The sequence below is a fragment of the Cetorhinus maximus genome, chromosome 3 (genome assembly GCF_964194155.1).
Source record: "Cetorhinus maximus chromosome 3, sCetMax3.hap1.1, whole genome shotgun sequence".
Lineage (NCBI taxonomy): Eukaryota > Metazoa > Chordata > Chondrichthyes > Lamniformes > Cetorhinidae > Cetorhinus > Cetorhinus maximus.
In genome coordinates this window covers 192314868-192342215 of record NC_135881.1, presented here as the reverse complement: position 1 = coordinate 192342215, position 27348 = coordinate 192314868, and the positions used below count along the sequence as shown (strand labels likewise).

General features: G+C 40.0%; 1 protein-coding gene across 1 annotated transcript in view; it reads left to right on the top strand.

The window, feature by feature from the left end:
* Window positions 1-27348, top strand: part of exoc2 (exocyst complex component 2) — a 302692-nt gene that overhangs the window by 116640 nt on the left and 158704 nt on the right. Inside the window, exons 7-10 of the mRNA XM_078539476.1 lie at window positions 130-210; window positions 2640-2785; window positions 2876-2957; window positions 12133-12235. Of these exons, the coding sequence (XP_078395602.1) occupies window positions 130-210; window positions 2640-2785; window positions 2876-2957; window positions 12133-12235 (412 nt within the window). The remainder of the gene's footprint in view (window positions 1-129; window positions 211-2639; window positions 2786-2875; window positions 2958-12132; window positions 12236-27348) is intronic.

Below are 27348 nucleotides of genomic sequence, written 5' to 3'. Positions count from 1 at the left end.
GTCCAGGAACCAAAAGTGGTGAAGTAATGTAAAGTGGTTGTGGAAAAAAAATGGTGTTTAAAGTTATACATTTTCTTTTACCCTGAAATAAATGATTGCCCATTCAGCTAACTGCATATTTTATTCCAGCAATTCATCAAAAACTGGAAGTGGATGGGACGGAAAAAGTGGAAGGATCTATGACGCAGAGATTGGAGAATGTACTCAACAGTAAGTTGTGCTTTTGCAGTGATACCTATGTATGGAAATGGTTATTCAGTTCAAATGTATTTCTGCTTAAAAGGCTTGTAAGTGGGCAGTGACCTCGGTATTTTGAAATTTATCCAAGTTTCAATATGATAATGAACACTAATTACGTTAGTGTGTATTTTTATCTTTGCAAATGGGAAAAGTGTGCCTTCGGTTCAACCTTGCAGCATCTACATCCCATTTAAAAAGATAGGCAGTGATTTGCCATATCTGACATTGGGCACACCTGGGTGTGTAAATACACATTAATGTTGCCCACGCTGAACTCATACTGAAAGTGCAATTGTTGCTATACAGTTTAATATAGGAATGTTAAGATATAAAGACTATAAAATTGACAAGTTCTTGTATAGAAGAATTCATTTCAGTAATGGTAAATGCCTTAAATGTGGGGGGTGCAAGATTCATTTTACTCAAAAGTACTTTTTCCACCAATATACAGTGTGGATAAACTGGTTTACTGAAACTGAGCAGACCAACTGCTCTGATATAGGTAAACTTGTATTTTGGTCATAAGAGCTGCTGAAACTGAAGAGTTTATCTGTGTTTAATGTAGTGACCTTATGAGAAACTTGATATAGGGTCTATTTCTGTAACTAAAGCACAGTTGAAACTAATGCAATTCAATTAATTTTATTTTTAAAAACAAAACTTATTAAATAATCAATTTAATAGCAGCCAAATCTTGATAGTAAAATTGCACTCCTAACGGCCTTGATTTATTATTCATGCATCATGTGCTGAAAATGAAGCATAGAAATAATCTCACAGGAGCAATTGTAAAGCATACATTTCAATAGCTTTTCCTATCTTGTATCATTGTTGTGAGAAAGATTTCATTTTTTAATTTGTTCAGTATCATCCAGATTAAGATGAAGGAAATCTCAAATGAAAATGTAGCAAGGCTTTATGAAGGGACCAGTCACTGATTTTCCATTTTATAACTGAAATAGGAGTACTGTATTTGACATATCTCTTTAACATTCTTACAAGTTGCTGGAAGGGAAATGAATCACGATAATGTACAGTAAATAAACAAGTACTTTTCCTTTAACTTGAGTAAATAAACTTGAATAAATGAGCTGGTTCCTTTAAAGTGGATAATGTTGCAATTGGTATAAAATAAGAAAGCTATCTTTGCAGTAAAGTTGATTTTTTATTCCTTAATGAAGAAGTAAGTTTCACTGAAATGCTTACGCTGATGCATAAAAATCTCATACCCAATATACACATTGGAGCTAAATGTGAATCTGGGTATTTAGCAGACTACATTTAATTTCTGTGGGCCACCCACGGAGCTGACTGCAGAAAATAGCATGCAAGCCACCCAGTGTGATCGATGTGCTTTTTTTTTTCTATCTTTGCTTAAAGTATAGTCACCAGACCAAATAATGCAAACCCTTTTTGGTAGCGTTAAACAACAAATCTATTTTAGACATTTTTTTGTTTTTTCCAGATTTAAATGTTTGTTTTTTTGTTAAAAATTGAAAGGGAAGCAAAGTAGGCATTAATAATTGGTGAAAATTCTTCCACAAAACTGTTGGGGAAGAACCTTTAGAAGAATTTTGGAAGCAAATGCATGAACAATGATCAAAATACTTTACAGTTTATAAACTCCGTTTCTGCTTGTTGTTTTCATATTTGAGGAGAAATATGTGCTTGCGCATATATAAAGATGCTAGTCAGCAGGCCAATACACAGTGGTAAAGAAAAATAAACCATTGAAAAAGATAAAAATAATAATTAAAGCGAGGTGAGCATGAGCACTTAACATTAAAACCTTCTCACGTATAGGAAGAAAAACAGCTCCCAGCACCTATTCATGATCCAGACAATTACTGCTGTTTTTTTCCTACTTGATTGCCTACCAACTGAATTTACCTTCTATTTTAGAACATCAAATTAAGTTTGTTCCTTTATTTTGACAGTCTCATGTAGGAGTATTATAACTTCACTTACACTGAACATTTAACACTGATGTGAAGTGGCTCACAATACTGAACCTCTATAGTGGACTTTTAAAGGTAAAGCCTTAACTGCTCTGAAGTGAAGCGGATTGAGGCTTCCTTGTCCAGTGAGTCTCACTTCTTCAGCCTTATTGTCAGATTGGGCTCCAATTCTAGTCCTGAGCTGCATTTAAATTACAACTGCAACAGTGGTCTGCACTGAAGTTGAAGTTGCGATATTATTGCTAGGTGATATCCCTCAATTTAATGACCTGGATTTTGTGAAATTAGCTATGTATTAATATTAAAATACATTCGATATGAAGCTATCAATCTTTTGACTAGTCAAACTGCTGATTTGTATCAGTGTGTGGTGCTTCTGAAAGTAATAGTATTCTAGGTTGCAGTATTAGATTTATAGAACAAATTTTTTATTTCTTTCAGGAGCAAGTAACACTGCAGATACTCTGTTCCAAGAAGTCTTGGGACGCAAAGACAAAGCAGATTCTACAAGAAATGCCCTAAATGTTCTTCAACGTTTTAAATTCCTCTTTAATCTCCCTCTTAACATTGAAAGGAACATTCAAAAGGTAAATGAGCATTTGCAATTTATAAAAAGAATATACTAAAGATGCTTTTGGTATCCTACAATTCTACATGATACATGTCTCCTTTTTCAGGGCGATTATGATGTAGTTATAAATGACTATGAAAAGGCTAAGTCACTGTTTGGGAAAACTGAAGTTCGTGTGTTCCAAAAAGGTGAGCGATGCAGTAATTCTTGTGTTTTTAAGAAATACACTCTATTTAGCAAGGAACATGTTTGAAAATACAGTAAAAGCTTGAAATGTAATGTAACTTTCTACTGTTTACATATATATTTGAGAACTTAGGGCTTAGAAAAACTACACTAAGCAGTGCTCCTGGCAAAATTTCAAATTCAGATGTGAGTTCTCTGGTAGAAGGAGAGTTCTGCAACTAAGTTAAGGGTTCAGAATCAATGTTAATCTAATGAATATTAGGTGGGAGCCTGTATCTCGCAATTATCTGAATTCTTGGATGACACCTGTCACTTTGTGATTTGACAAATGCACCATGTTATCTGTTTTTCAGAATTATTGGAGTCTTTTATTTTGATCAATCACATTAACAAAGAATACTGGTTTGATTTGGGTAGCACCTGAAACCCTGCACAAGTTACATTTTGTAGTTAACCTTGGCTGCAACACTGGTCATCAAATTAACATTGCTGTGAAGCTGTTCACCTGTAATAAGCCTTCTGAAGGTCACTGTGGGTATGTTTATGTGGAACTCTAGAGCAAATCACTCGTGTTCCAATTTTGGAGGTTGCAATCACATGGACATCTCAAGAACATAATCTGATCTCCTGGATACTTTGATGTTATGAAGCCATGATGCATGAAATTGTTTATTTTAAAATGTATTGCAAAATTCAAAGCTACAGAAATGAATGGACAATGAAGTGAAATGACAGAAATGAATCCTTTAAGTCCACCCCATACAATCATTTTCCAATTATGCATTATACCCCTCAAATGCCTCTGCCCACCAGAAGCTATGTAAGCTTCTCGGAGAGGTAGGAAAAACCCTCAAGGTTGAACAAAATGAGGTGAGGAGATCACAGGATCTTTCACAGATCATAGTGCCTAATTACCCATCTACCTTTTCTATGTATTAACATCAACCTCAGCCAGAAACTCGTTCAGATCTCTCTTGGATATCTGCAGAAAACTCCCCTTCACTACTTGAGGCGATGATGTGTTCCAGAGGCCAATGATCCACTGTGATAAAGAGAAACCTCCTGACATGTAATTTAGTTCTGTTTTTGCTCCCACATATTCATTTCCTCAGGTTTTCTGTAATCTATTCAATTCAAAAAAACTACTCACCCAGACACAGCCAAATTCCTACATTACTTTAAATGCCTTTCTCAAATCACTTCAAAATCTGTACTTTTCTAGAGTGAAAAACCCCAGCTCTTTCAGCCTCATATGGTAACTAAGGGCTTTTAAAGTAGGTATAATTCTAGTAATTCCCATGAACCTTTTGAAACATAAAAGATTTTGAGGGGGTTTGACAGGGTATCTTCTGAGAGGATGTTTCCTCTTGTGGGGGGATCTAGAACTAGGGGGCACAGTGGGTATCTTCCACTTAAGACGGAGATGAGGAGGAATTTCTTCAGAGGGTCATTAGCCTTTCAAATTCTCTTCCCCAGGGAGTGGTCGAAACTGGACCATTGAATACACTCAAGACTGAGCTAAACAGATTTTTGATTGACAGGGGAGTCAGGGGTTATGAGGACAGGCAGGAAAGTGGAGTTAAGACCACAATCAGATCAGCCATGATTATATTGAATGGTGGAGGAGGCTCTGGGCCGAATGGCTTACTCCTGCCCCATTTTCTGTCTCTCTTGATCTTATGGTCTTATGACTGTACAATTTTCCAGTGTTTCAATATTTAACATCATGTGAAGGGACCCAAAAATAGGCACAGTATTCCAGGTGAGATCAAATGAATATCTTATTCAGTGCCATTATAATGCTTTGATTTATATAGGATTGTGCTAACAATATATCTGAGTATTGTATCTGCCATTTACCTATAGCCTTGCGACATTGATTCGTATTATGATACCTAGATCTCTTTGTTACTCAACTGACTTTAGAATATAGGAATATAAGAAATGGGAGCAGGAGAAGACCATAGGGCCCAACAAGCCTTTTCCGCTGTTCAGTATGATCATGGTTGATCCTGGGCATCAAGTCCACTTACCTGCTCCCCATTTCTCTTGATTCCCTGAGACCCCAGAGATCTGTCTATCTCAGCTTAAGTTTATTCAATGATTGAGCATCCACACCCTTCAAAGATTTACAAACCTTTGAGTGAAGAAATTTCTCCTCCTCTCAGTCCTAAATGACCTGCCCCTTATCCTGAAACTGTGTCCCCGTGTTCTAGACTCCACAGCCAAGGGAAGTGACGTCTCCAAATCTACCCTGTAAAGCCCCTTCATAATCTTGAATGTTTCAGTGAGATCATCTCTCATTCATCTAAACTCCAGAGAATGTAGATCTAATTTACTCAGCCTCCCACAACCCAGGGACCAATCTAGTGAACCTTCACTGTACTGCCTCCAATGCAAGCATATCCTTCCTGTTACGATCGGGCTAGGGACACACTAAGAGAATATAGCCACAAAATTCCATGGTTTCAGACAAACAAAAAAAACTTTACAAAGTCAGAGACGTAAATCATTCTACAATATCTATCTTATGCTCCAACTTGCAGAATAAACGTAAGGCAAACATGAACTATAAGGGAAACTGGTCGAACATACCACACTGCACATTAAAAGGCAGGTGCGATCAAGACAGATCCCAGGGATTTCTCAGCAACCCACCCACATGTCAGCAACCACAAAATCTTGTTAAAATCCTGTTTCCCTCATGAGGGATTTCAACTTGTTGACTTTCGAAGAACTAACCTCTGAATTTCTTCAAAAGCCGCTCCGACTTGGACTGCCCCAACGACTACTGACCTCCCATCTCTTCTCCTGAGACTGCATTCACGGCATTCACAAAGCTGCACTCTGGCCTCTAATTACCGATAGACCTCCAACTCTTTCACAGGCCGCTAGCTTCACTAAACTGGCACAGCCCCTGGGTTTCTCCGAACTTCGGTCTCTCCTGGCTGCAATGAGCTATATATTGACTCTCAAGGTTTTTCTGAGCCCTAATGACACAAAACCAGTGACCTTCCAGCACTTTCTCAGCTCCCAGGACTTTGTTGAGCCCTAACTGCCAGGAGCCTGCTAACAGCTCCCAGGGCTTCTCTGTGTTCTGCAAACCACGAGGTCCAAACTGCAACCCTCAGCTGCACTGAATGGCTCCCAGGGCTTCTCTGAGCCATCACTGCCTGGAGTCTTAACAGCAGCATCCTTTTGGTATCCAGCCTCTTCCCCTGCTGTAGAACACTCAGATAAATTGAAACCAGAGAACCTTCTTAAGCTCCACTTATCTCCATGGTACATAACCTTTCAGGGTTCACTGAATGCTTTTAAACTAATTTAACTTTAATTCCCAAAACAAAACATCTCCCTGGACTGCACTTCTTTGCAAGCAGTGTAGGCATCACTTCTCCAGCTCTCTAACTAAATAAGCCCATGTGCTGTTTTATGATCTTGCCTTTCTAGCTGTTAAACCCTTGAGTCATATGGCCCCAACCTTTTATGTGTAATAAACTCCAACCTGCTTTAGCTGCATTTGTCCCATTTTCTACAGTTCAAATTTATTCTTCCTAGAATTAAACATTACCTCTAAAATACCAACATGAGCCATGAACTAGATATTTATCACATTCTTTAAATATGGAGACCAAAATTACACGCATTGTTCCAGGCATAGTCTCACTAAACCCATGTACAATTGTAGCAAGACTTCTTTGTTCTTGACTCCAATCCCCTTGCAAGAAAGGCTAATGTGCCATTTGTCTTCCTAAATTGCTTGCTGTGCCTGTATGTTAACCTTTTGTGTTCCTTGTATGAATGCACCCAAGTTTCTCTGAACATCAACATTTACAAGTTTCATGCCTTTTATAAAATATTCTGCTTTTCTATTCTTATTGACTGATGTGAATAACCTCACACTTTCCTACATTATACTCCATCTTCCACTTCATTGCCCACTTACTTAACCTCTCCATATCTCTTTGCAGTCTCTTTAAATCCTTCTCACAGCATGCATTCCCACCTACTTTTGTATTCTCAGCAAACTTAGGCACATTACTCTCTGTCTCTTCATCTAAGTTGTTAATATAGATAGTAAAAAGCTGATTCCCAAAAACTGATCCTTGCGGATCTCTACCAGTCACAACCTACCAACTTAATACCCTATTTATCCCTACTCTCTGCTTCTTGTCCATTGCCCAATCTTTCATCCATACTAACATCCTAACTCCATAAGCACTTAATTTTATGTACTAAACCTCTGTGTGGCACTTATCGAATGTCTTTTGGAAACCTATGTATATACTTCATTTACTGGTTCCCCTTTATCTAACCTAATCTTACGTGCTCAGAAAACCTCTAATAGATTTTTCAAACAAAATTTCCCTTTCGTCAAACCATGTTGACTTGATCTAATCATATGCTTTTCTAAGTGTATTGTTAAAACTTCCTTAATAATATATTTCAGCACTTTCCCAATTACTGGTGCCAAGCTAACTTGCCTGTTTTCCCTCTCCCTCCTTTCTTGAATAGCGGTGTTATATTTGCTAACTTTCAATCTTCTGGGACTGTTTCAGAATCTAGGGAATTTGGGGAAATCTCAGCCAGCGCATTCACTATCTCTGCAGTTATTTCTTTTAGAACTCTAGGAAGAAGACCATCAGGCCCTGGGAATTCGTTGGATTTTAGTCTCTTGAGTTTCTCCAGTACTTATTCTTTGCTGATATCAATTACCTTAATTTCCTCACTTTTATTCGTCCCTAGGTTACCTGCTATTTCTCTTACAATACTGTCAACACCTTCATCCAAGCCATTAATATTGAGAGTAAATAGTTGAGGCCCCAGTACTGCGCACCCACTAGTTGCAGTTTGCCAGCCTGAAAGTGACCCATTTATCCAGACACTCTGTTTCCTGTTAGTTAGCCAAAAATCTACCTATGTTAATATATCACCTCCAATACCATGAGCTGTTATTTTGTGCAGTACCTTTTTATATGGCACCTTATCAAATGCCTTTTGGAAATCCAAATACACTGCATCTACTAGTTTTCCTTTATCCACCCTGCTCGTTACATCCTCAAAGAACGCTAATAAATTTGTTAAACAGTATTTCCCTTTCACAAAACCATGTTGACTCTGGCTGATTGTATTATGAATTTCTAAGTATCATACTCCTTGTAGGAGTGTTGAATTCTAGCACTTTCTCAATGACAGATGTTAAACTAACTGGCCTATAGTTTTCTCTCTCCCTCCTTTCTTGAATAGAGGTGTTACATTGGTCGTTTTCTAATCCGCTGGGACCTTTCCAAAATCTAGGGAATTTTGGAAGATTACGACTAATGCAAACGCCATCTCTGCAACCACTACTTTTAAGACCCTAGGATGCAGGCCATCAGGTCCAGGGGATTTGTCAGTCTTTAGTCCCATTAGTTTTCCTAGCACTTTTTCTTTACTAATTGTGATTGTTTTAATTCCCTACCCCCCTTCCTTTTGTCCCCGTTTTTCTACTACTCTTGGTATTTTTTTTGTCTCCTATTGTGACAGGTACAAAATACTTGTTCAGTCTGCCATTTCCCAGTCCCACCATCTAAGGGATCAATGTTCACATTTTTTTTCCTTTTTATATAATTGTAGAAACTTTTTACTGTCTGTTTTTATATTTCTTTCTAGTTTTCTTTCATACTCCAATTTCTCCCTCTATTTTTTTTTGGTTATCCTTTGCTGGCTTCTAAAATGTTCCCAATCTTCTGGTCAACCACTAATCCTTGCAGCATTTTCCATCTTTCCTTTCAATTTGATACCATCCTTAATTGCCTTAGTCAGCCACAGATGGTGCATCTTTTTCGTAGAGTCTTTCTTTCTCAATGGAATATATCTTTGAGAGTTACGAAATATTTCCCAATACCCACCCATGGCTGGAATTCCAGGTGGAACCAGTTATGATGTATAAATCATTCTTTGTTTAAACAAAGTTGAAGTAAGCAAACCATTTAACTTGAACAGTGAGTTTAGAATTAGTGGGCAGAAGTACAATATTCTCAAATTAATGAGGGAGCTTAGACTTTTGGACATGTGAAACAGGCTTCCCTGAGGAAGCCATTTGTTTCACAGCCAGTTAACACCTTCAAGAGGAAGCTGGATAAGAAAAGCAATTGATGATTCTAAAAATATTAACACTACTATTTGATTTGTTTCTGGTGAGTAGGAGAAACATCTTGGTGCCCCTTAAAGTGGCTCCTTATGGCAATCACACTGCCTGTCCAAAATCAGTTCATCCTATGGATGCAGAACAAGAGCAATGGAATTATTAAATGCTAGGAGCATTTTAAGTCCTCATATTACATATTAACATATTAAATCCTCAATTTCTCCTAGGAGCCCCTAAATGTTATGTGGTGTTGCAAGAGGTTCCTGATGTTTCACTACCTAAAGTGACTCTGATGTACATGTTCAGAAGGAACCAATGCTGGCTTAAAAAGTGATGATTTTGTTTTTATAAATAATGGCAATTGGGTGATGGAGCTTTTTCCAACCATTGAAAACGGTCAGTTGGGTTTTTTCTGATTAGTGAGTTGGCATTTCTGAACTGCAGAAAATAAATTAAAAAATTTCCTTGGAGAGATTTTAGGATGCACAAAGGGATTGAGAAAAGGGTGTTTAATAATTGCTTTTTTGTATAGTGTATCTATCTTGGTAGAGCCCAGCAACGTGTTTAGTTTTTTGGGGGAATCCGAAAATCCAGGAACTTCCAAATAGAATGTAACCATAAGATTCATGGTTTAAAACAAAAGAATTTGACTACAACAGAATCAAAGATATCAATAATATTAACTATACTGTATCATAAATGGTCAGTTACATTAAACATATTAAAAGCACATTGAACACAGTTACTTGTCTAAACTGAAATTTTTAAATCGAATTTCCTTCTACACCCATTTGACACCCCCAATAACTCAAGTTGGATTCTTATTAAAAATTGGAAGCTTAGCCACTTGGTCTGAGGACTATTTCAAAGATTTGTATAAGAGTTGAGATTTCATGAACCTTCCACTTACTTCAAGTTTCTTCAAACCGTTCCACGGTTGTAGACTCTCAGTTCAACACGGGCTTCGGGAGCATCTTAAGCATAGCCATGTCGGGTCAGAAGTCTCCTGGTTCTGTTATTCTTTAACTCTTGGGTCTTGCATGTAAAAAAAAACTCTTGCTTCAGCTATCTCAACTCACTGTTAGGATCCTTCAGTTAACAAGAGCTTTAACCTTTCTTAGCCAACACACAGCTTGTTTTAAACTGAAACTTAAAACTGGGCTAGTTGACACTTTGCTATTTTATTGTTTATCTCCCAGGCAATATGATCATATGATCTGTTACTGGAAGCAAAGTGCTTTACCAGGACTCATCTCTAGAGAACCCTAATTCTTAAAGGGACTATCACCCCAACATATAGGCTTTCCCCCAAAAGCACAAGAGCCATTACAATAGGAGATCTCTGTATCCTCCTTGATTTAAAATAGGCTCACCATGATGAACCAAGCTAATTGGTCCACAAAGCTTTCTTACTGGATGGTTGCAATGTTTATAAATTTAATGGTGATGGGAAGCAAGAATAGGTAAGGATGTTAGGCTTCAGTTATAGAGGGCATTGGTGAGACCCCATCTTGAATATTGTATGCTGTTTTGGATGTAAATGCATTGGAGGCAGTTCAGAGGAGGTTTACTAGATTGATACCTGGAATGAGCGGGTTGTCTTATGAGGAAAGGTTAGACAGACTGGGCTTGTTTCCACTGGAGTTTAGAAGAGTGAGGAGTGACTTGATTGAAGTGTACAAATCAAGTTGGATTTGGAAAGGATGTTTCCTCTTGTTGGTGAGTCCAGAACTAGGGCCAATGTTTTAAAATTAGGGGTTGCCCTTTCTCCGAGGGTTGTGCGACTTTGGAACTCTGTCTCAGAAGGCGGTGGAGGTGGGGTCATTGAATATTTTTAAGGCAGAGGTAGGTAGATTCTTGTTAGGCAAGGGGATCGTAGGTTATGGGGGGTGGATGGAATGTGGAATTCGAAACACAAACAGGACAACCATGATCTTAATGAACGGCAGAGCAGGCTCGAGGGGCCGAATAGCCTACTTCTCCTGTTTCGCATGTTTGTAAGCTATTCTGTCCTGAAAATACTATGGCCCAGTTGGCATATCATGGTCTATTTTGTGCATCATGGCTTATAGAAGTAAGATGTGTGTTTGTGCCCTCAGTTTTCTTGTGCAATTTCCCAATGTTGCTTGAGCAGTTGAGATGAAGTGCAAAAGGAAACAAAAGGAAAATCAAATGATAGATAGAAAAGGTCATTTTCTCAGTTTCTTGTGAAACGTTACAGCACCTCATTTGAAGAGGCCCAGCATGGATTGGGCTTTTTGGTGTTAATAGGCAGTCATTGCTTCATTAATAACCATTGCAATACTTGTCCATGCCAGAGATTGCCAGGAAAACATTACCTTATTGGTGTTTGCTTTGGGTTTTTAAGTTCTAGGGCTTCTGAATATTTGACTTAGCGATTCTAATCAACTCATCCTGTCACTTGCAAAGATTCCTATCTTGTAATACCTTTTTAAGTAAGGTAATTCTGTAATTGGAAAATAAGACATCTGTCAAAAATTAGTAGAAATTCAGAACTGTTGTTTGAGTTTGAAATGTAAATGAAACTTGGACAGTGAGTATAGGGCTGGTGGGCACAATACATTTTCCCTAGCTGTGAGCACTATTACATTAGTGTGGAACAGAAGTCCACAGATAAGCTCTGCTTTGTTTAAAAAGACCACTGGTCTTAGGACAAATTAGGCTTTTTTCTATAATGTAAAGTAATACAAAGTATTTTTACAAGAATGGAATAAGATATTTGCATAATAATTTTATGTAGCTGAGCCACCTGAATTGTATGTTTCATATTAACCAAAATGTTAATACAGCTACCAGGTAGTGTATTTTTTGTTCTGGGGATATGGGCAACACTGGCAAGGCTGTATTTATTACTCACCTTTAGTTACCTTAAACTGACATTGAGCCACCTTCTTGTAGTCTTTGTGGTAGTGGTGCTCCAGTGATGCTGTTACACAAATTGGATTTCAGTTCTGCTTCTCTAGTTTATAGCTTGGCTTATTGATAGTAACATTCTTTTTAAATACCTTTCCTTCCCTGCACCATAGTTTATGCTGAAGTGGAAACACGTATTGATGCACTGAGGAAACTGCTAATGAACAAGTTACTGGAGATGCCATCAACTTTGCATGACCAGAAAAGATATATAAGGTAAGTGACATACTTCATGATTGATAAACAAACAATGCTCTACTGTAATAGAGCTTGTAGTAGATCAATGCCATTGATTTATTTTCCAATTTCTGAAAATCTATTCACTCTTTTAAATGATGAATATTAAAATTTTCGACCCTATATAACAGCAACTTGTATTTATATGGCACTTTTAACACAATAATATGTCCCAGATACTTCATATGAGTGTTATAAAGCAAAATTTGATACTGAGCCATGTATGGAGATATTAGGGCAAATGACTGTTGAAGAGAGTTGTTTTAAGGAACATCTTAAGGAAGGAAAGGAAAGTAGAAAGGCAAAGAGGTTTAGGAATGGAATTCCAGAGATTCGGGCCATAGCAGCTGAAGGCATGACCAGCAGTGTTGGAGTGATTAAAATTGGCAATGCTTAAAAGGCCAGAATTAGAGGAGCACAGATATCTCGGCAGGTTGTGGGTTTATAGGCAGGGATGAGGCCATGGAGGGATTTGAAACAAAGATGAGAATTTTAAAATTAAGGTATTACTTAAACGGGAACCAGTCTATGTCAATGAGTACAGGGGTGATGGATGAATTAGATTCTGTCTAAATTAGGTTATGGGCAGCAGAGTTTTGGGTGACCTCAGGTTTACAGAGGGTAGAATGTGAGAATACTAGTCAGTAGTGCATTGGAGTAGGCAAGCCTAGAGATAACAGAAGTGTGCATGAGGGTCTCAGAAGCAGGTGAGCTAAGACAGATAGAGTTGAGCAATGTTATGGAGTTGGAAACAGATGATGGTGCAGATATGTGCTTAGAAGCTCGATTCAGAGTCAGACATGACGCCTAGGTGGTGAACAGTCTGCTTCAGCCTCAGACAGTTATCAGGAAGAGGGTGAAGTCAGTGGCTAGGGAACAGAGTTTGTGGTGGAATGGACGCCAGTGACTTTGGTCTTCCCTGTATTTATTTGGATGAAATTTCTGCTGAGTCAGATAGTTGAGAGTTCAAATGCCACTCCAAGACTTGAGAACAAAAATCAGAGCCGTCACTCCGGTGCTATACCGAGAGAGTGTTGCACAGTCAAGAAGTGCCAACTTTCGGATATGATGTTAAACCAAGGCCCTTTCTGCCCACTCAGGTGGACATAAAAAATCTTGTAGCATTATTTTACAGGAGAGCAGATGAGTTACCCCTGGGTGTCCTGGCTACTTATCCCTTAATCAACATCTATCTGGTCATTATTACATTGCTGTTTGTGGGAGGTTGCAGTGCACAGATTAGCTGCTGCATTTCCCACATTACCAAAATGACTACACTTCAAAAAGTACTTCATTGACTGTAAAGTGCTTGGGGACATCTGGTGGTCATCAAAGATATCTATAAAAATGCAAGTTATTCTTTCTTATTACTCCTTCAGTAATGGATGCCTGACAAACAGTCTGAAAATTTAGATACTGTGGCAGGGTTGAAAGAAGTGTTGGTGTGGTAGATAAAAGCAAAATACGGCAGATGCTGGAAATCTGAAACAAAAACAGAATATGCTGGAAAAACTCAGGCCTGGCAGCATCTGTGAAGAGAGAAACAGAGTTCACGTTTCAAGTCCGTATGACCCTCCTCTGAAGAATGGTCATACGGACTTGAAATGTTAACTCTGTTTCTCTCTCCACAGATGCTGCCAGACCTGCTGAGTTTTTCCAGCTTTTTAAATTCTTTGTTGGTGTGGTAAAGTTGGGTGTCATTTCGTGGAAACTGACACCGTGTTTTCGGATGATGTAGCCAAAGGGCAGCATGTAGATAATAAATAGGAGGGGGTGAGTGACAAGACACTTGAGGACCAGAGATAACTGTGTGGGAACAGGAAGAGAAGCCATTGCAGTTGATCCTGTGGCTACAATGAGACGGATGAGAACGGAGCCAGTGTGTGCAGTCCCGCTCAGCTGGGCCATTGCGGTGTCGTGTTCGAGGAGACTGGTGAATTTTTTATTTGTTCGCAGAACGTGGGTGTCGCTGACGAGGCCAGCATTTATTGCCCATCCTTAATGGCCCTTGAGAAAGTGATGATGCACCATCTTCTTGAGTTGCTGCAATCTATGTGGTGTAGGTATACCCACAGTGCTGTTAGGGAATGAGTTCCAGGATTTTGACCCTGAGACATTGAAGGAATGGTGATATAGTTCCAAGTTAGGATGGTGTGTGACTTGGAGGAGAACTTGCAGGTGATGTTATTCCCATTCATCTGCTATTCTTGTTCTTAGGTGGTAGAGGTAGCAGATTTAGAAGGTGCTGTCAAAGGAGCCTTGGTTTATTGCTGCAGTGCATCTTGTAGATGGTACACATTGTTGCAACTGTGTTCCTGTGGTGGAGGGAGCGAATGTTGAAGGTGGTCGATGGGGTGCCGATCAAGTGGGCTGCTTTGTCCTAAACGGTGTTGAGTTTCTTGAGTACTGTTTGAGCAGCACTCTAGTAAGTCGAGAATATTCTATCAAACTCTTGACTTGAGTCTTTTGTGATGATAGGTGTATATTATATTTTTTTATATATGTTATGTATATATTCTGTGTAGGTAAGGGAAGCTGTTTCTGTGTGTCCAGGGTTAATCAAAGGAGAGATTTTTGGAGTCAAATTGTCTGTGGAGTCTAAGGGATGAAAGAGTAAAGGTGTTATCTCTTTGCATTTGTAATGAGGCCTTATGGTGGGTTTTAATTTACAAGTAAAGAGAGTAGATTTGAAATTTAAATTTGGCGTTAAATGTTGAAATTGATATGTAGTTATTGCATTTCAAAAGAGGTTCAAATGTGAAAAGGAACATTTGCATCTTGCAGGAGATTTGTGAGTAAATGGGCAGACATTTTAAATTTTATTGATCCTAAATAGAGATAATATAAGAACATAAAAGGTTTTAATATTTGTGGAACCCAAGTTTAAAGGGATTTGTGAAGACAATAGAGAGTGAAGATGAAAGGGGGAAGAAGTACTTATGAGAACAGATTTTCAGCTGGAGTGAATTGCTGTGGGGGATGTCTCACAGAAGGCCAAGTCTTTTGTTTTAGGCTGTGAAAGATTTTTAACTGAAGAAAGCATCTCAGTCTTAGACCAGGAGAATATTTGTCCTATGAAACAGTTTGTTTTGAACCTGCCTTTGGAAAGCCACATCAGCGTGTCTTGGTTCTGGGAAGTCGTAGATTGTACTTTTGTTTGCAGTGAAAGGCGATTTCTTGATTTGGGTAATATTTCCTGGATGTTTCAGTTAAGAATCTATAAGGCTGTTGCCAAAAAAATGGTTTCATTGTGTACCTTCGGTAAAACATTTTTGGGGGTGATTTTGAAAGATCTCTTCTAACTGGGTATCTTTTATCTTGTGTGTTTAAGTTTTAATTTTTTCCTGTATAAACATTTTTTAATTCTTCAGTGATAGCTTTCAAAATTTGAAGTTTTGTGCTTTTGAGTCCAGTAATTATCTCTCCACATTTCTACAATACAAAAAAAGATAACGATCAGCTGAAAAGGATTTCAATCTGAGATCTGGCTTGCTCAGCATTAACGTCGGCTGCAGTCGTAACACTTGTGCATGGTGGACTGGCTTTGGGGAATCGAGAGATGAGTTGCTTGTTGCAGAATTCCCAGCCTCTGAGCTGCTATTGTAGCCACAGTACTTACTTCTATTTCAGTTTCTGGTCAATGATCACCCCCAGGATGTGGATGGTGGGGGATTTAGCAATGGTAATGCCATTGAATGTCAAAGGGAGATGGTTAGATTCTCTCTTGTTGGAGATGGCCATTACCCGCTGCTTGCATGGCCTGAATGTTGTCCAGGACTTGCTTTATACGAGCATGGACTGTTTCAGTATCTGTGGAGTTGTGAATAGTACTGAACAATCTGCAGTCATCAGCGGACACCCCCATAAGGTTTTGACCTTATGATGGAGGAAAGGTCATTAATGAAGCAGTTGAAGGTGGCTGGGCTTAGGACACTAGCCTGGGGAACTCCTGCTGTGATGTCCTCGGGCTGAGATGATTGGCCTCCAACAACCATGACCATCTTTCTTTGTGCTAGTTATGAGTACCTCCAGTGGAGAGTTTTCCTCTGATTCCCATTGTCTTCAATTTTGCCAGGGCTCCTTTATACTATATTCAGTCAAATTCAGACTTGATGTCAAGGGCAGTCACTTTCACCTCACGTTTGGAATTTAAACCTTTTGTACATGTTTTGACCAGGGCTGTGACGGACTCCAGAGCTGAGCAGCCCTGATGTGAGAAAGTTTGTCTACAACTGTTATTGTGAAACTTGACATTTTATTGTGGGTGAGGTAAAAAAGGACATTTGATAGTTTGATTAAATGTTTAAAACCCATTAAAAACATTGAGGGAGGGTACTATTCTTTGCCTGGTACTGGGCAGCATTATCATTTATGCAAAGTAAAAATGTATGCATTAGTTCATAAGTTCACAAACTATGTCCTGGTATCAAAAAGTCCTTAAAAGAACATTTGTACTAAAATACTAAGATTAATTTTAGCTTAATATTCATTGTGCCATTGTCTGGAAATTAATGTTTTTTATTACCTCCACCACCACTACGATTAGCAATGCTATAACAACAATCCTACCCACATACGTTGAACGCGTTTATGTCAACATTCTACTGATATCTACAAAGAAGTGAAGACTCAATCCCTCCTTTGAACATTAAAATAAATACATCCCATGCGTGCTACCGTTGACATAAACTCTGGTATGCTTAGTTCAATAATTATTTTTACCTCCTCAGCAGTATTAGAGGTTTCCTTTTAATACCGCTTGTGTTGATGGGGCCATATGTTCACATGTCTAATAATGTAAAGTTGCTAGTATGAACTGCCTCCGTGAAATAATTAATTTTTCCTTTCGTACATTAGGACCAGGGTGTCATTCCAATTCACAGTTTAATAATTGCGCGCCCCCCCCCCCCTTAATTAACTCGTTTAATCTTGGCTACTTTACTTGTACGAAAATCACCCAAACAAGCAAAATTATGCATGTTTTGTCATAATGCGTTTAAAAATATATTTTACTTAATATAAGCTTACAAATACAAACTATTGATTCAGACAATTGACTTCCTCAAATGCTTCAGAATTCAGAACCACACATAGAAACCACTCATTATTGTATTTTAGGGCCAATATTGCAAGACTAAGATAAAATAATCAATATTCCAATTCTAATATTCAATATTCCAAGTAAAGAGAATCCTGTTACTTTGAATAGAGTTTCCTCCTTAGATAATGCCCAAGGACTGCTGGATGTATGAGGAAGGATCATGCCCCATGACCATGGTCATGAGGCTGTCCCCTGGGTAGGACCAAGTCAGTACTGTACAAGGGTTGAAATCTGATTGCAGGTTATGTGGCAAAGTTGGGTGTCAATTTTGGAGCTAATAACATGTTCAAGGACTTTGCAGAGAGATGAGCTAGGAGATGGGGCATAGTTTGCAAGGACAAGTGGATTTCTTCAAGGATTGGGTAATGATCCCAATTTTGAACAGGAAAGAGAGAATACTTGAGAGGAAACTATTTGCAATTTCAGCTAACATGAAGAAAGGCAAAGAACATCAGCTTAGTGGGAATGGCACCAAAGGAGCATGAGCTGCATCTCATGGATGAGATGAGCTTGGAAATGACATTTGGGGAGATGGTGGAGAAACTGGAGAGTGAAATATTTTCAGGACTTGGTCTGGGTGGTTGTGGGTGCGGGGGAGAAAATTAATAAATGGCAAAGAAAAGAGAGGGAATTAACCAATGCACCTGAACAGATGGACTTTGTCCTTAAAACTGAGACCATCAGTGGCTATTCCTTGTTGAAGGTGAGAAATTTAAAAGGATGATAGGTAGCAACAAGTAAAAATATAAGGGACTATCTTTGCTTCCTAGGAAGATCCTAGAGCAGTCGTGGGCTTTGGCAGAGGAATTTATCCAATAGTAAAGAAAGAAAAGAAAGACTTGCATTTATATAGCGCTTTTCATGACCATCAAACATCTCAAAGCGTACTTGATATAATCCATCCAGATCTGGTAATGGATAACTAAGCTAGTTGTATGCCAAATATATTCGTGTCTGTACTTGTTGGACTTGAGGGATGAAGATGCTGGCCATACTAGGGGAATGACCAGGATTTAAGAGACGCAAGAGGTAATATTTCAGGTCTGACTAGTTCTGATGAAGGATCATCGACCTGAAATGTTAATTTTGTTTTTCTCCACAGATGTTGCCTAACCTGCTGAATATTTCCAGCAGTTTTTGTTTTTATTTCAGATTTCCAGCATCTGCAGTATTTTGCGTTTGTAAGAGAGTAAAGGTTTTGCGGGGGACTGTGACATTAAAGGTGGAATGAAGCACTGCTAGAGCAAATCTACAACAGTTTTGTGGGCAATGGCAGGCCAAAGAGTAGTAGTAGTTGGGAATTTGAAAGTGAAGTTGTAAGTGACTTGGGGATTGTTTTTCAAGACAGTTGCTGAAGGTTTGAAGGAGTTATGGGAGGCAGTGGATGAGGATTTAAAAGGAGGCGGGGCAGATACACTTTGATCATAGTTTTAAGCAATGTACCCCTTCTGACTTCCAAGAAAATTGAGAAAACAGAACGTTGTTTCATTAAGGCAATGAATATTTACACTGTGAAATAAAAACCTAAATGATAAACAAATCATTCAGTGCTTGGACTTCTTATGGAGAAGAGGAAAACATGTATGGAATACATTGCATGCATGGTGTGCACTTGCGTTACCTGCAGTGCTGCACCTAATTATTTAATCTACAGCCAAGCAAATAAAAAAACATTATATAAAAAAGGAAAATGCTGGAAATACTCAGCAGGTCAGTGGAGAGAAACAGAGCTAAAATATTTCTGCTGAAAGGTCATCAGCCTGAAACATTAATTCTTTTTCTCCCTTCACGGATATTGCCTGATTTGCTGAGCACTTTGTTTTTGTTTCAGATTTCCAGCATCCTCAGAATTTTACTTCTGCAATAAAAGACATGTATGCTTTTTACAATACCAAATTGGAATTACACTACCTTTTAGTATCAAAATCACCTCAAGGTGCTTTATAGAGAAATAAGAATAGCAGAGGACAGTGAGCTCTATAAGAGTTTAAGGGGTCAACTGAAGGCTAGGTTGTAAAGATGGGTTTGGACAGGGCCTTAACTGGAAGGAGCACAGCGGACTAGAGAGGTGAAGGCATTTAGGAAGAGAGTTTGAGAGTAGGGTTGAGGGGACTTGCATTCATCCACCAAAGGTGGGACTAAGGGTTGGAGAATGCACAGCAGGCCAGAGTTGGAGACCCAAAATTGTGGGGGTGGCATGGGAGTGCTAGAAGTAATGCTGGATGGAGGACTGACATGAAGACTAAGGCAAAGATTTTAGGTTTGACGTGTTGGGATTTATGAACAATGAAAGGCGAACAATGAAAGACAAGCAAAGAGAACCTTGGAGTAACCATGTCTGGAAGAGAAAAGAATGCATGAGGTTTCAGCAGCAAAGGCCTGAGGTAGGAGTGAAGCCGTTGTGAAGTTGGAAGTAAGCGGTCTTGGTATAGAGAGGATGTGGGATACGAAGTTTAGTTCAGGGTCGAACATGATACTGAGATTATGCAATTTTTGATTCAGCCTGAGTGAGGCTTCAGAGAGGAGGATGGCAAGGGATTAAAGTTTATGGCATATGCCAAAAGCTTGGCCAGACTTTTAGGTTGAATAGACAATCCAACATCATGGACTTGGTTGTGGGTCGAAAGAACTTTTGGATAGGTGGTATTAGCATAAGTATGAGAACTTAAGGTTGGCTGTGCATTGTTTAGATCAATGAATACTTTGATAAAAACAAAAAGCTAAAAGCTACTGCGGATGCTGGAAATCCAAAACAAAAACAGAATTACCTGGAAAAACTCAGCAAGTCTGGCAGCATCGGTGGAAAAGAACTCAGTTCTGCCGAAGGGTCATGAGGACTCGAAACGCTAACTGATTTCTTCTCCACCGATGCTGCCAGACTTGCTGAGTTTTTCCAGGTAATTCTGTTTTTGTTTTCAATGAATACTTTCTTAGCTACATTTTGTCACAGAAGCTACTTGGATGACTTGATGCTTAATGCTTTAAAAGAGTATCTCATTGGCTAGTCCTAAACTTCTAGGTTGGAAGCGAAGTTCACAGAATGGAAGGTTGGAGCATTGCCAGTTGAATATACAATTTTTTGAGAAACAAACTGAACATTAAGAAGTGTTTTCAGAATTAATTCATTTAATATTTTCAGAGGTATTATTCTTGTATAAAGCTGCACTCAGAATACATTCAGGTGGTTTTGGAGATAGAAAAGGAGCATTGTCTGTGTCTGCGAGGAGAATTTGCTAAGTAAATATTTTACTTTCAAATGTTCATTTATTTTTTTTTAAAGGGTATGAAATTCCTAGGCCATGTACTGGCTGTGGCTGAGGGAGTAGGCAGGTGACCCAGACTCTAATGTGTTTCTGAATTGGTTGCTAGCAGACACACACAAGTTCTCGTGGATGACTTGCTTTCTGATCTCCCCTCCCTACCACCTCATTTTCAGGAGCTAATCCAAAAAGGAGAGATAAAAATAGAAAAGGGGAGACAAAAAGAAATCTTGGAGCGAGGAAAATTAGAGGAGAGTGCAACAGTAGGTGATAAAGGACTTGACTTAATCTTCTTTTCTGTTTATATGTTTATTATTACAGAATATCAGAAAGAATAGCTTGGCATTCGTCTCTTTTTTCCCCTCTTTTCTCTTCCAAAACCAGTAAGTTATACTAGGGGAAGTGTTCTATAGCTAACACTTCTGCAAGGTTCCTTGGCCCATGCCCATTTGGTCATTTTTGGTGTGACCCAAGGTTCCAATCTTAACCTCCTGTTCCGAAGCAAAGATATGGCAGAGAAGCTAGGATGAGAAGTGTGTTTATTTTTCCCCAAAGGTTACCGATAATATTAGCACCATGAAATATTTATATTATGAGAAAGGTAAAGTTCCAAAGACATATGGGAACAATGGGATTTACATTAAAAGGGAGAAACATGTATAAAGGAGAAGGAGCGTCAGGGAAGGCATTGTAAGATCTACCAGAAGTGTGAAAAGCCTCCAGTATTTGTGCATTAAGCTGCTGTCTATAGAAACCGAAGCTGGGAAAGGCCACTTTGAATTCTACTGTCCAGATTATTGTGTTGACTTGCGTGGGTCTGTTTAAATCTATTTGTTTTTACTGTTGCCTTAATGGGGGTGTAACTGGAAGCCAGATTAATTAAGGGTTTTAGGAGTTATTATAGTAGTAATTTGTAGACCTGTGAATGCGCTTGAAATCTTTTCTTTTGTTAATAGATGTTTGATTTAGTTTTTGAAAAAATCTCAAGTCTTGCTGGGCTTATTACTTATGAATTCAGGGCACGCATCTCAAAATAAATACAAATTGCAAAACCATTGTGATAGCAGGACTGAGTTTCCCCTCGTGGATTCGATCCACCTGGCACACATCATCTGCCGCGTCATAACAACTTCCAACTTTGCTTTATCCTTCCCCATCCTCAGAAACGACCCCAAAACTATCTATTGACCAAGCCTTTTGATTCCTTCAGTAATTCACCACCTCTTGGGTCTGACTCTAAATTGAGAAGTGCCTTGGAATGTGCCAAAAGTGCTTTATCAATGCAAGTTGTTCCATAGAAACTGACAACGTTGTTCATGTGCCTATTTTTCATTTGCTTCACTCATATGCACACATGGAATTTATTTGCAAGGCTGCGCAACAGCTAAAGAAGCAGGAGTTAATTTAATTTTTATTCTTTTACAAGATGTGGGCATCACTGGCTAGGCCAGCATTTTAATTTCCCATCTCTAATTGCCCATGAGAAGGTAGTGGTGAGCTGCCTTCTAGAACCGTTGCAGTCCAGGTGGTGTAGATACACTCTCAGTGCTGTTTTGGAGGAGTTCCAGGATTTTGACCCAGAGACTGTGAAAGAACGGCAATATAGTTCCAAGTCAGGATGGCGTGTGGCTTGGAGGGGAACTTTCAGGTGGTGGTGTCAACATGCATCTGTTGCCCTTGTCCTTCTAGATGGTAGAGGTTGTGCATTTGAAGGAGCCTTGGTAAGTTGCTGCAGTGCATCTTGTAAATGGTACTCACTGCTGCTACTGTGCGTTGGTAGTGGAGGGATTGGAAGTTGGAAGTGGTAGATAGGGTGCCAGTCAAGTGGGCTGCTTTGTCCTGGGTTGTGTTGATGGAGCTGCACTCAAGTAGAGAGTATTCCATCATACTCCTGACTGTGTCTTGTAGGTGGTGGACAGACTTTGGGGAGTCAGGAGCTGAGTTACTCTCTGCAGAATTTCCAGCCTCTGACCTGCTCTTCTAGCCACAGTACTTACATGGCAGTTCCCGTTCAGTTTCTGGTCAATGATAATCCCCAGGATATTGATAGTGGGGGATTCAGTAATGTTAATGCCATTGAATGTCAAGGGGAGATGTTGAATTCTCTCTTGTTAGAGATGATCATTGCCTGGCACTTATGTGGTGCAAAAGTTAGTTGCCACTTATTAGCCCAAGCCTGAATGTTGTCTGGGTCTTGCTGCATATTGGCACAGGCTGCTTCAGTATCTGAGGAATTGCAAATGGTGCTGAATATTGTGCAATCATCAGCTAAAGAAGCAGAGTGTATCTACACCACCTGGACTCCACTTCTGCCCTTATGACGGAGGGAAGGTCGTTGATGAAGCAGCTGAAGATGTTTGAGCCTGGACACTACCCTGAGAGACTCCTGCAGTGATGCCTTGGGACTGAGATGATTGACCTCTGACAACCACAACCATCTTCCTTTGTGCTAGGTATGACTCCTACCAGTGGAAAGTTTTCGCCTGGATTCCCATTGACTCCAGTTTTGCTAGGGCTCTTTGATGCTACAATCAGAAAAATGTTGCCTTGATGTTGAGGGCAGTCACTCTCACCTCACCTTTCGAGTTCAGTCTTTTGTCCATGTTTGAACCAAGGCTATAATGAGGTATGGAGCTGAGTAGCACTGGTGGAATCCAAACTGATCGCCAGTGAGCAGGTTGTTTCTGAGTAAGTGCCACTTGATAGCACTGCTGATGATCCCTTACATCACTTTGCTGATGATTGAGAGTAGACTGATGGGGCAGTAATTGGTCGGGTTGGATTTGTCCTGCTTTTTGTGTACAGGACGTACCCGGATGGTTTTCCACATTATCCGGTAGATGCCACAGTTGTAGCTGTACTGGAACAGCTTGGCTAAAGGCACAGCTAGTTCTGGAGCACAAACCTTCAGTACTATTGCTGGAATGTTGTCAGGAACCAGAACCTTTGCAGTATCCAGTGCCTTTAGCTGTTTCTTGATATCACATGGAGTGAATCAAATTGGCTGAAGACTGACACTTGTGATGCTGGGGATCTCTGGAGGAGGCTGAGATTAATCATCCACTGGATACTTCTGGCTGAAGATGGTTGCAAATGCTTCAGCCTTGTCTTTGGCACTGATATTCTGGGCCCCCCCATCATTGAGGATGGGGATATTTGTGGAGCCTCCTCCTCCAGTTAGTTGTTTCATTGCCCGCCACCGTTCACGACTAGATGTGGCAGGACTGCTGAGTTTAAATCTGATCCATTCGTTGTGGGATCGCTTAGCTCAGTCTGTCGCATGCTGTTCTTGTTATTTGGCATGCAAGTAGCCCTGTGTTGTAGCTTCACCAGGTTGGCACCTAATTTTTAGGTATTCATGTTGCTACTCCTGGCATGCCCTTCCGCATTCTTCATTGAACCAGGGTTGATCCCCCGGCTTGGTGGTAACGGTAAAGCGGGTGATATGGTGGACCATGAGGCTACAGATTGTGGTATTTTGCAATTCTCTGGTTGGTGATGGCCCACAGCACCTCATTGATGCCCAGTTTTGAGTTGCTAGATCTGTTTGAAATCTATCCCATTTAGCACGGTGGAAGTGCCACGACAGAGGGTATCCTCAAATTGAAGATGGGACTCCGTCTCCACAAGCACTGTGCAGTGGTCACTCCTACCTATACTGTCATGGACAGATGCATCTGTGACAGGTAGATTGGTGAGGATGCGGTCAAGTATGTTTTTCCCTCTTGTTGGTGCCCTCACCACCTGCTGCAGACCCAGTCTAGTAGCTGTGTCCTTTAGGACTCTGCCAACTTAGTCTGTAGTAGTGCTACCTAGCCGCTCTTGGCGATTGGCATTAAAATCCCCCACCCAGAGTACATTCTGTGCCTTTACCACCCTCAGTGCTTCCTCCAAGTGACGTTCAACATGGAGGATTACTGATTCATCAGCTGAGGGGGAAACGGTAGGTGATAATCAGCTGGAGGTTTCCTTGCCCATATTTGACCTGATGCCATGAAACTTCATGGGGTCCAGAGTCGATGTTGGGAACTCTCAGGGCAACGCATTTCTGACTGTAAACCACTGTACTACCACCTCTGGTGATGGTGGTGTTTGGTACATTATCTGTAAGGTATGATTCCGTGAGAATGACTATGGCAGGCTGTTGCTAGAGTAGCCTGTGGGACAGCTCTCCCAATTTTGGCACAGGCCCCCAGATGTTAGTACGAACATACGAAATGGGAGCAGAAGCCTGCTCCACCATTCTGATCTGATCGCCATGGCTGATCTGTTTGTGTTTTGAATTCCACATTCCCATCTACACCTGATAACCTTTGATCCCCTTACCTAACAAGAACCTATCTACCTCTGCCTTAAAAATATTCAATGACCTTGCCTCCGCCACCTTCGGAGGCAGAGAGTTCCAAAGTTGCACAACCCTCTGAGAGATAAGATTTCTCCTTCGTTACAAAGGAAGACCTTGCAAAGTCTACAGGGCTGAGTTTGCTGTTGTCGTTTCCGGTGCCTAAGCACTGGAAACCGGAGTGGTCCATCCGGTTTCATTCCTTTTTAGAGATTTGATACAACTAGACCATTTCGGAGGACATTAAACATCAACCAAATTGCTGTGGGTCTGGAGTCACGTGTAGTCGAGAGTAAGTAGATTTCCTTCCGTAAAGGACATTAGTCAACCAGATGGGTGTTTACGACACAAAAACAGAAAATACTGGAAAAACTCAACAGGTCTAACAGCATCTGTGGAGATGTGCACTCGAAACATTAACTCTGTTTTGCTCTCCACAGATGCGGTTAGACCTGTTGAGATTTTCCAGCATTTTCTGTTTTTGTTTCAGATTTCCATCATCTGCAGTATTTTGCTTTTATTTAGGTGTTTACAACAATTGACAATGGTTTCATGGTCACTATTACAGAGACAAGCTTTACCGACTCTGAATTTAAATTCCACCAGCTGTCATGGTGGAATTTGAACTCGTGCCCCCAGAGCATCAGCCTGGGTCTCTGGATTACTAGTCTGGTGACATTACCACTACGCTGCAGTCTCCCACTAATTCTTGCTAATTTTCTTTCTCTCCCATAAGACTCCCATCTTTAAACTGGGTACATTGAGGCCAACAAGAAAGGTCTTCATTAGACCCTGATCTTTGCAATGTTAGCTCAGACACCATTCTCATTGCCATCCTCGACATGCTAACTCAGCATAGATGAGGGATTGAAGCCTGTCACTCCTAGCCTATATGGTTCAGTACTTCGCCATCAATGCATTGACCCATAGAATCACGAATTTATTGTTTTTTTTAAGCAAAAGAGAGAATACAATTTTATTCAGCAACGCTTTGGATATTTAACTCAATATTGTCAACAAATATTGGTCATTAATAGAATTTAAGATGCAGCAACTTGGAAGCTCTTACATGAGTTTGTTCAGGAGGGAAATCTATTACCTGCTTTTTCTGCTTTACGTGGAATATATCCAATAAAACTGGCATTGGATAATTTCTGGAATATTTGCTGCTGCACTTGATCGTGATTGTTCGGTGTTCTTACCATGTCAACATAATTTAATTCTGAACACAATCTGATAGTAATATAGCTGTTTAGACTAGGCTTAAGGTACCCTTATAGCAGTTAATATTTACAACCGTAGAATAAGAAAGGAAAGGAAGAATTCTTCCATTTGTTAAGATGCTATAAAGAGACATTGGAAACAGTTAAACTGCTGGCAGGTTGTTCAGCTCAATAGCTTCCTCTCTGAGTTTGAACTTTCTGTTTCTTCCATTTCTCTTTTGCTCGTCTTTTTTATTCTTTTAAAATACTTGCCAATCCTTCAGTGTTCAATCTTTTTATTCATTTGTGGGATGTGAGCAAGCTGTCAAAGCCAGTATTTATTGCCCATCCCTAATTGCCCTTGAGAGGATGGTGCACTGCCTTCTTGAACTGCTGTCTATGTGGTGTAGGCTGACTCACAGTGCTGTAAGGAGTTCCAGGATTTTGATCCTGCGACAGTGAAGGAAGAGCAATATAGTTCCAAGTCAGGATGGTGTGTTGCTTGGAGGGGGTCTTGCAGGTGCCGGTGTTTCCATGTGTATGTGTCCTTGTTCTTTTGGGTGGCAGAAGTCATGGGCTTGGAAGGTATTCTCAAAGGTGCCAAATTGGTGCCGTGCAGATGGTACATACTGCTGGCACTGTCAGCCAGTGTTGGAGGGAGTGAATGTTTAAGAGGGAGATGAGGGGTTGATCAAGTGGGCTGCTTTGTCCTGGATGGTGTCAAGCTCCTTGAGTGTTTTTGGAGCTGCAATCATCCAGTCAAGTGGAGAGTATTCCATCACAGATATGGCTGGTCCAGTTAGTTTCTGGTCAACAGAAATCCTCTAGATGCAGAGGATTTAAGGGGAGATGGTTAGATTGATTCTTGTTGGAGATGGTTAGATTGATTCTTGTTAGAGATGGTCATTGCATGGCACTTGTGTGGCACTAATGTTATTTGCTACTTGCCAGCCCAAGCTTGAATGTTGTCTAGGTCCCACTACATGTGGGCACAGACTGCTCCAGTATCTCAGGAGTTGTCCTGGCCCATAACTTTGGTCTTCCTGATGCTGATTATCAATCCAAACTCCTTGCAGGCCTGGAAAAACCGATCTACAAGCTGTTGCAAGTGAACTTTAGTATGGCATGTCAGCGCAGGGTCATCAGCAAACAGTAATTCACAAACTCACTTTGGTCTTGGCGCGCAA